Source organism: Ictalurus furcatus, chromosome 2 (assembly GCF_023375685.1).
Source record: "Ictalurus furcatus strain D&B chromosome 2, Billie_1.0, whole genome shotgun sequence".
In the NCBI taxonomy this organism is placed as follows: Eukaryota; Metazoa; Chordata; class Actinopteri; order Siluriformes; family Ictaluridae; genus Ictalurus; species Ictalurus furcatus.
In genome coordinates, this window is record NC_071256.1 from 25,983,698 (window position 1) to 25,992,765 (window position 9,068).

The following is a 9,068-nucleotide window of genomic DNA, read 5'->3' on the forward strand; positions in this document are numbered from 1 at the left end:
ATCCAAATATAATAATATAGATTATTAAATATTTATTACAAAGGCACAATCAGTTATAGCTGGTATTACAGTAATGTAGACCTTTTTTTTCTTAAGATCTTAAGATCACATGTACATTGTTGTTCCTGGGCAAAATTTACAAATTCATTAAGAAACATCAGATGTTTTGGCTTCAAACGTTAAACATTCTTTTATAATACGGTGAATTTGAAATAGATTTTTATTTATTTATTTTTGCATATGGCAAACTATTCAGGTAATTTTGGTTATATATTTCCTGAATAGTTTGCCATATGCAAAAATAAATGATTAAAATATACATTGCAGCAGTTATAGTGTTAATATCTATTAAAATACATTTCTTTAAAAGTAACTAACATATAGACACACACACTCATGGATGGTAGATGTTGCCATGGTCACAACACGCCCAGTCAATCAGCTCGGAGCGCTGAAACCAAAGCGAGATCTCCTTTTGTGCCACTTCAACCGAGTCAGAAGCATGCACAACGTTCCTGTAACATTAGCACAAAACAGAAGGAACCCATCAGGCACCTGTGCACTAAACACAGACCAAAGGTTTTATAATGATTATCTGTCCTAAATAATATGCACGAACATCTTAATTTGAAGAAAAATACAAATCTTGCAAATGTTTAGTTACGATCAGTTATCAGTAAGACCTGGCGCATGTGACTGAGTGTGTAAGTCTACCTGCTAACATGAATGCTAAAGTCTCCTCTCAGCGTACCAGGTGCAGCTTCAGCTGGGTTTGTGTTTCCCACTAGCATTCGTGTTGACTTTATTACATTGTGGCCCTCCCACACCTATAAAAGATGGTTATAAAGTCAATAGAATGTTTACCTTAATAACAAGAACTTTGTTGTTTTTTAATTTAATTTGAATCCCATTTAAACTGATTTCACTGAAACTTTGTGTTAAACTGAAATGTTAATGGTAGTCAGTAATATTGGCAGAAGTTAGTTGCCTTCAAAGCCACATGCCCAAAACACATGTACAGCCTAAGCTGTGGTGCTTGACAGTTTGTGAACCTTTCAGAATTTTCTATATTTCTGCATAAATATGACCTAAAACATCATTAGATTTTCAGCAATTAAAAAAAAACACATTTTCTTCAATAAATAAATGACCAAGAATAATATTTTTATCTCGTTTGTTTAATTGGGTTCTCTTTCTCTACTTTTAGGTCATATTTATGCAGAAATATAGAATATTCTATAGGGTTCACAAACTTTCAAGCACCAACGTAGTTGATTACTTTATGAACTGACAGGCAAACAGGGACACATCTTTGTCCTGATTGGTTAGATGTTGGAAGTCCATGTCACTTGCTTTTGTAACACTTTTCATTAAGGTTCCCTTAACTGACATTATTTAACACATTAGTTATGTATAGAACTTCAGCACTAATACAACTTTAACAAAATAACTAACACTCACTGCCACCTCACAGCTCCAGTGGACCTTGTTCGATCCTGAGCTTAGATTACTGGTCTGTGCAGAGTGTCTGTGCATGTTCAGATTTCCTCCAGGTTCTCTGGTTTCCACCCACAGTCCAAAAACATGCTAGTAGATGGATGGGCTAGTTAAATTGCCCCTAGGCGTAAATGTGTGTGTGCATGGTGCCGTGTGATGGACTGGCATCCCATACAGGGTGTATTCCTGCCGCTCAACCAGAGTTCCCAGGATGGGCTTCAGATTCACCAAGAACTTGACCAGGATAAAGTGCTTACTGAAGATGAACCAATGAATGACCAATATGCACCAACATATTGACTATGATGAACTTGTTTGGGGTTGTTAACTGGTAACCTTGAAAAGTGAGGGTTGAATAGCAATTGCAAATATTTACATCTGGAGACCAGAGTTCAGCAACTTATCAACATTTGGGAACATGTTGTTTTGTTTTTCCCCCCGCTCTTTCGGCTGCTTTCGGCCCGTTTCGGGTCACCACAGCTGATCACACGTCCACATATTGATTCTGGCATGAGTATTACACCGCATGCCCTTCCTGACGCAACTCTCCCTATTTTCCGGGCTTAGCACTGAAAGTGCACTGGCTCATGTAACCCTCCAGTCGCTGGCGTTGGTTCCCTGACTGGGAATCGAACCAGGGCCACAACGATGAGAACGCCGCATGCTAGGTACTACTCCACCAGGGAACCATTTAGGAAAATGCTGTAATTTAATAAATATACAGAAGCAGGTGTAGTTCGGTAACATTTAAACAAATATAAATTAATACTTGTTAACATTACATACAGTTTAGTAATGTTAACTAATGCAGTAAAGTTAGTTAAGGAAACGTTCATGGAAACCATCCCCCTTGTTTTCATTACAAAGACTAGGGGAACTGCAGAGTATTTTTTTACTCTGAGCAAATATTTTAGTGACGCTGTCAAATATGAGGAAAACTTGTACCTATATAACACACACCCGATGCTGGCACAATGTGCACAATTTACATCACAATAAAGTGATATGCAACTCATTTGCTCATTTAGATAATGTCAGCACAATGTTGATTCTAATCACCGTTAATGCTTCTTAATATTCCAATTTTTATAGCTTTAGACAAGAATATTTATTTAGTTGCTGACTATGGAGAAGATTCTATTACAGATTGAAAAGCGGGATTTCTTTTTGTATCAATTTAATGCTGACTTCAGAATCTGTAACAAGTCTAGCTCCTACTGTTTCTCAACCATTTCCTTTTGCTGGGCAGATTGTGTGATGAGACCGCAGTCTAGATGAAAATTACTGAGACCTTATCTTATTATCTCAATGGGAAACGATGTCGGAAGACAGCATTTAGATGTTCTGTCTGGAGTTGCTTTGTTGCCAAGTTTTTAGTTTTAGTACTAGATCCTCACCATTGCCACCACAGGCCCTGAGGTCATATATTGTAGTATGCTGGGGTAGAAAGGTTTCTTACGAAGGGACACATAATGCTGGGCCAATAATTCTTCAGATACCTAAAACACACATATATAATAATAAATCATTACTCAATATATTTCTATCACATTCATAATGTTGTACAAAGAACACAGTCTGCTATTCATTACCATTAGCCAGAGGTGGGTAGACTAGCCAAAAACCTCAAGTGCTCAAGAAATTTCTCTCACATCCAGGCTTAATTTTTCAAGCAAATCTCATTTGTATAAATATAAATTACAATTAAGTCGAAGCCAAATAAAGGAAGAAATTTGAAAAGCAATCTACAGATGAAACTTTAACTTTCATCTGATTAGATAAATGCAGGAAACTGCAGGTGTACAGTAAAGGGGTTCCTAATAAAGTGGACAGAGAATGTATATTCCTAATGAGCAAGCCAGATATGACAGTTCCAAAGAAAAACTCGAATGACAAAGCAACATAAAATCAGGTTTTGGCCAAAATTGGGGTTTAACATACATTTATATCAATACTTTAATAAAACAGAAATATATTTCACCAAAATGCTGTAGAAATGTTTGTGATTTCATCAGGTTTGATTTCAGCACTGATGCAAGGGTGGACAGTGAGAAGTCAAAAACGATGATGTGGCTTGTGTTCATGAAATGCCACGACTCACAGTTACCTCAAGTGATTAGACTAGAGAGATCGATGTGGATGACGCTATTGATCAAAGTTATTACTTGTTTCCTGTTGTAGATTTATCATCTTTGATAAAGTGTCAGTAATGTTGTTTTTCCTTAAAAGTATATTTTTATCTGTACAAAAGGGCTACAGTTAGGGTTAAAGGAATCTACAATTAAAAGAAAATGCATTCTTCCAAGCACAGTTTATTCAAAAAGTTATCTAAATAAATGTAAGTGTAAATAAGTGTAGCGCTTAACTACTCACCTCTGCCAACACTTTCTGTGATTTAAAACCACCGTGTGTGTACACATCAAACATGGCAAGAGCAAACACTCACCTGCACCATCTTCATCCCTACCAAGCGGAACCCTCGCTGCTCAAAGCGTTTAATGATCTGACCAATCAGACGCCTCTGAACCCCATCCGGCTTGATGGCAACCAGAGTGCGCTCTTTTACACCAGGAATGTCTGTATTAAGGTTCACATGTTTAACTATGTAGTGCATTCATAGGTATGGCATACAGTATATTACATAGTATCAGGTACTTATTTAAGCAGCTAAAAATCCTGGTCACTGAAATGAACACATGTAGACAGAAGGATTCATCCAAATGATAATATACTGCAAATAATAATAATAATAATAATAATAATAATAAAGCTTAGTATGAGCTGTCAATATGTTGAACTCAATACAAGCTTGAACCAATTTTCATTTCCTGTCTGCATTTTTGGGTGTGAATCGTCCCTCAACACAAACACATCGTTATCCTTTATCTACTTATCAAAACACTAATTCCACATCACGATTGATTTGCCTCACTACAGGAATTACCACATCACGATGTGAAAAAAACAAGTAGTCTGTCCTTTATTTTACCTAATTTCACACTACTATGCACATAAACATTCACACACACACACTTGATTAAAGAATACTTTCTTACAAATGTGAAGTGCATGTGATTTGTAAAGTCAGTCATCATGTCATTATCACATTAGAAGACACACACAAACACACACACACATCAAGAAGAGTGCATTTGAGGTTGCTGATATTGGTTTCCAAGTGAGACTTGTTGAGGACGAATAAATATTTGGTCTAGAATAGAAATGAAGATAAAAGTTTAAGAGCAGATTAACATTCAGGGATAGATTCTGAGAGTTTTCTATAAATCATGCTGAGAGAGAGAGAGAGAGAGAGAGAGAGAGAGAGACTGAGAAAGACACAGAGGAAAAGTCAAAGAGAGAGAAACAGAGAAAAAGACAGAGACAGAGAAAAGGTCAAAGATGGAGAGACAGAGAGAGAGCGAGAAAGACACAGAGAGAGAGAGAGAGAGAGAGTCAAAGACAGAGAAAAAGACACAGAGAGACAGAGAGAGAGAGAGAGAGACTTTGGCCCCCAAATTCGGAGTCATTTTAGTTACTAGTACACTAGATTATTATATAAAACCTCATTTTATCCATTCCTCCCTCTCAGATATTTTCCTCATTATTCCACCAGATGTAAACTGATTTTCTGATTTTTGGCCTTCATCTTGGATTCAGTTCATATTTCTCTCATCCCACAGTACAGTATGTTTAAAAAAAAAAAAAAAAAAAAAAAATTCCTATGAAAGGAGAGCACGTGAAAACACACGCACATCATTAACCATGGTTTCACTAATCATTTAATCTAGAAACCACGCGGGGACACTGCCAGAGAACAGGACATGTCTCGGAGTCAAAAGAGACTGAATACAGTACTCAGTAAAACAACAAAAACAATGCGCTGCTAGCTGAAATACAGAGTGTGAGGCGCGCGCGTCTTCGCATCGCTACCACAGGAGTAGCCTGCATGCTAACGACGGAAGTCTCCAACATTTTCACTTTCAAATCGCGTCTGACGCCGAGTTAAAGAAAACTAGCACTTCCTACACGTCAGATATGTTTCTATAGCACCATCACCGAATAACACCTTACCCTATGTCGTCACACCGTGACATATTAATAGAGCAGGACATGGAGGTTAAAACAGGTTTAGATTTCTGGATTGCAATCAAAATGTAAATATAATGCAGTTTATAATATATATATATATATATATATATATATATATATATATATATATATATATATATATATATATATATATATATATATAAACAAACCTTTCAAAACATTTTTTCCACACATTTGCTACCTTTCACATACTCATGCATTCTCATGCGGTGTTCACATAGCTATTTCCCTACAGCACATGAAATAAGAATATGAACACAACATAACACAAAATATTTTTTTTATGTTATAATAAAAAGTTCTTATTTTCTGAATTGTGACTTGACTTGGACATCATACAGTGTATCTTTTCACTCTTCTCTCAGTTTCTTAGTAACCTGTACTCAACAACACAGCTATTCTAAGACCTGAGCAATAAAATCTGATGTCATTGAACGCACCCTAAACTGTGAATCCCATAATGACTAGCCTCTATCTCATTAGGGATTATATGGAGCGCACTGACAGGCTCGCTGAGGTAGTAAACTACACTAATTTCAGCATTAACTTTACCACAGACTCATCTAAACACAAATTAAAAATGTATTATAAGTCCAAACTTATTCATGAATTAGTCACGAGTCAAGTCTAATATCGGCAACACTGCAAAAAAATCTCACTAAGAGACTACAGTTCGTCACCTGGATAGTTTGGGGCGCGCGCACGCACACACTCACGAACCTGAGGCGCTGCTGTTGGTCCGCGCGTGCGTCTTTAGCTGAGCATGCATGCCTCCTGTGTATTGCGGGATGATCCGTTTCCCGCTGTTCATGAGAAAACTCTTCAACACACACCTTGTTACACCCGCCATCACAACACGAACAATATCACACAGAGTCTTCTAGATATCAAAACCTTATATACACTGTCGAACTGGCATAAAGTTGGTTTGCCGTTGGACGTTCGCGGATATGCCGAAAGTAAGGGACCGTCTCTAAAGTTACATACCACATCGTTAAACACGTTTCTAACTTCAATAGCATTTGAAGGGAATGACTTGCAGTCATATAACGAACTGTAAAGTGTTCATGTAGGTGTCAGGTATGATGCTCACCTTTTAGATTTTTGATATTTAATAAAATAAACTATTAAATCATATATAAAACTTGCCATGTATTTTATTACTACATGGGCTCATACACAAAATATACCATAACCATATACTTATTTTAATATCATCAAAAATCTAAAAGCTGTGCATCATACCTGACACCTAGATGAACTCTTTATAGTTGGTTGCGTGACTGTACATCATTCCCTTCAAATGCTATTGAGCTTTAAATTATGGCTATTTTGTGTATGGGCCCATTCTTCAGTGAACTTCATATCTAAGTTACATGTGATTTAATAGCTTATTTTAATAAATATCAGAAATCTAAAAAGGTCTGCATTATAGCTGACACCTAGATGAACACTTTACAGTTGGTTATGTGACTAAGTCATTCCCTTCAAATGCTATTGAAGTTAGAAACGTGTTTAACAATGTCGTATGTAACTTTAGAGACGGTCCCTTAATTTCCGCATATCTGGGAATATCGACCGACCACTTTTGTACTCGGAGAGCTCTGAGGATTTTCTTGTCAGACCAGCTAACAGTGATCAAAACAAACACAAACACACACACACGGTCATTCACCTGATGGGCCACACTCACGTGTCTACTCAGAGAAAAGGATCATGACTGGCTGGTTTAATGACATTACATGAGTAATTAAACTAAAGTCAGGGAAAAGTTATAGGGTGGGATTGCATAGGAAGGAAAGAAAGAAAGAAAGAAAGAAAGAAACACACACACACACACACACACACTTTACAGGTTATAATAGTGTTAGGTCTATAGGTTTAGGAATCACAAGCTTGGAATCATCATTCAGGCAATTCATATCAAAACGTTGTAAGGATTATTTGGTCATTCTTTACAACTACTGGTTTAAATGTAGTATGTGCCAGCTGATTTCAGATCAGATTACTAAAAGGTCGGTGCATTTTGTAACACCAATAGTGACTGAAATGATACTCAAATCCAGTTATGATTTTAAAAAATTAAATAAATAAAATAATAAAAATCCAACTAGAACTGATCTTGTTCCACCAGAGAGTCAAGAGATGCTGCAGTTCTCACTGTTCACTAAAAGATAACAACTTAATTCATGCTTTTCCTGTTTGGATTTTGAAGCATCTAGAACATGAAAATGAGATTTCCAGTCTCCAAGCAAATACTGAAATATACACACGTTAAATTAAAAAAAAAAAAAAAATCAACCAAAGTTTTTGCTTGGACAAGGTCACAAAACAAACATTACCCTTGCTCACGGAACAAATGCGATGAGTGTGTGGGATAGCGAACACATCTGAACATGCAGGGATCCGGACACGTACTTCATATACAAATAAATAACATGCGCTTGACCCATAGGATACTGACCTGTGCAATGCTGGAAAAGTGTTGAGTCTCTTTGGTTTGCAGTTGGATTTAGAGAGGTGCCTGAGGTCTGAGTGAGTGGTGTAATACAGGAGTGCAAACTACAAATATACAAAGGCTTTAAATCTAACACATCAAACTCACTAGCTTATTAGATAAATCTTGTGTGTTAAATGTGGAGTAGGGGGCTAAATTCTGCAGTGCAAACTTGGTATGTTTGACAACACTTTCATTTGAAGCCTATCATTAGATCATAAAAATCAGTTTCTTTCTTTCTTTTTTTTAATTAGGCAAAGACAAGAGTGAGTCAAATGAAAATGACAAATTACAATTGAATCAATTTATTGCTCTGGATGAATCTAGATACTCATTAACTGCTGGCACTGAACAAAATGGAAAGTACTTAGAGACATGATACACTTTTTAACACATTTATAACGAACAATGCAAAATAAAAATAATAATTAAAAAAAAAAAAGGTTTTCATTTGACTCTCTCGTATTACACAGCTTTAAAATGTACTCCGGTTGAAAGATGCTGAAACCATGGTTCACGCTTTCATATTATTACACTCTGTCTACTACAATTCCCTCTTCTTTGGCATCTCTTGTAAAATCATACATATTCAACAACAGACTATCATTCAAAACTTCAGCCGTTATGGTCCATACTCTTACTCTTACTCAAACATTCAGTACACATTACACTCTATTCCCAACTGCCACCCTGCTTACCAGTTTCACAAAGAATCTAAATACAAAGTCCTGTTCATTTTGGCATTTGGCAGACACCCTTATCCAGAGCGACTTGGTCCACCAATACTGGTCTACTGGTGGTGCCTAAGACCACACTGGCATCAGTGGTGGTCAGACCATTAAATGCCACAGTTCCCAAACACTGGAATGCCATCCCATAGGATCTTTGTGACTTCCTCTCCCATTTCTTCCCTAAATCACCTTCAACATGCTTTTCTCCATCCTACTAAACCCACCCCCCAATC

The 9,068-nt window shown here is 36.7% G+C and overlaps 1 protein-coding gene across 3 annotated transcripts; it reads right to left on the minus strand.

The window, feature by feature from the left end:
- Positions 1-97: 97 nt before the first annotated feature.
- On the minus strand, positions 98-6,523 carry nme4 (NME/NM23 nucleoside diphosphate kinase 4). 3 transcript variants are annotated; one of them, XR_008384429.1, is made up of 6 exons: positions 6,328-6,523; positions 3,944-4,074; positions 2,895-2,996; positions 715-827; positions 306-515; positions 98-240 (listed from the first exon to the last, which is right to left on the minus strand). XR_008384429.1 is itself a non-coding variant. In XM_053611201.1 (5 exons), exons 1-5 carry the CDS (start codon positions 6,455-6,457, stop codon positions 395-397), a joined length of 597 nt encoding a protein of 198 aa, XP_053467176.1. In that variant the 5' UTR covers positions 6,458-6,522; the 3' UTR covers positions 98-394. The 3 variants fall into 3 exon arrangements, 2 of the variants coding, with proteins under 2 accessions (XP_053467176.1, XP_053467190.1); XM_053611201.1 differs by having other exon boundaries at positions 98-515; positions 6,328-6,522; XM_053611215.1 differs by having other exon boundaries at positions 98-515; positions 6,288-6,400.
- Between the last annotated feature and the right edge of the window lie 2,545 nt (positions 6,524-9,068).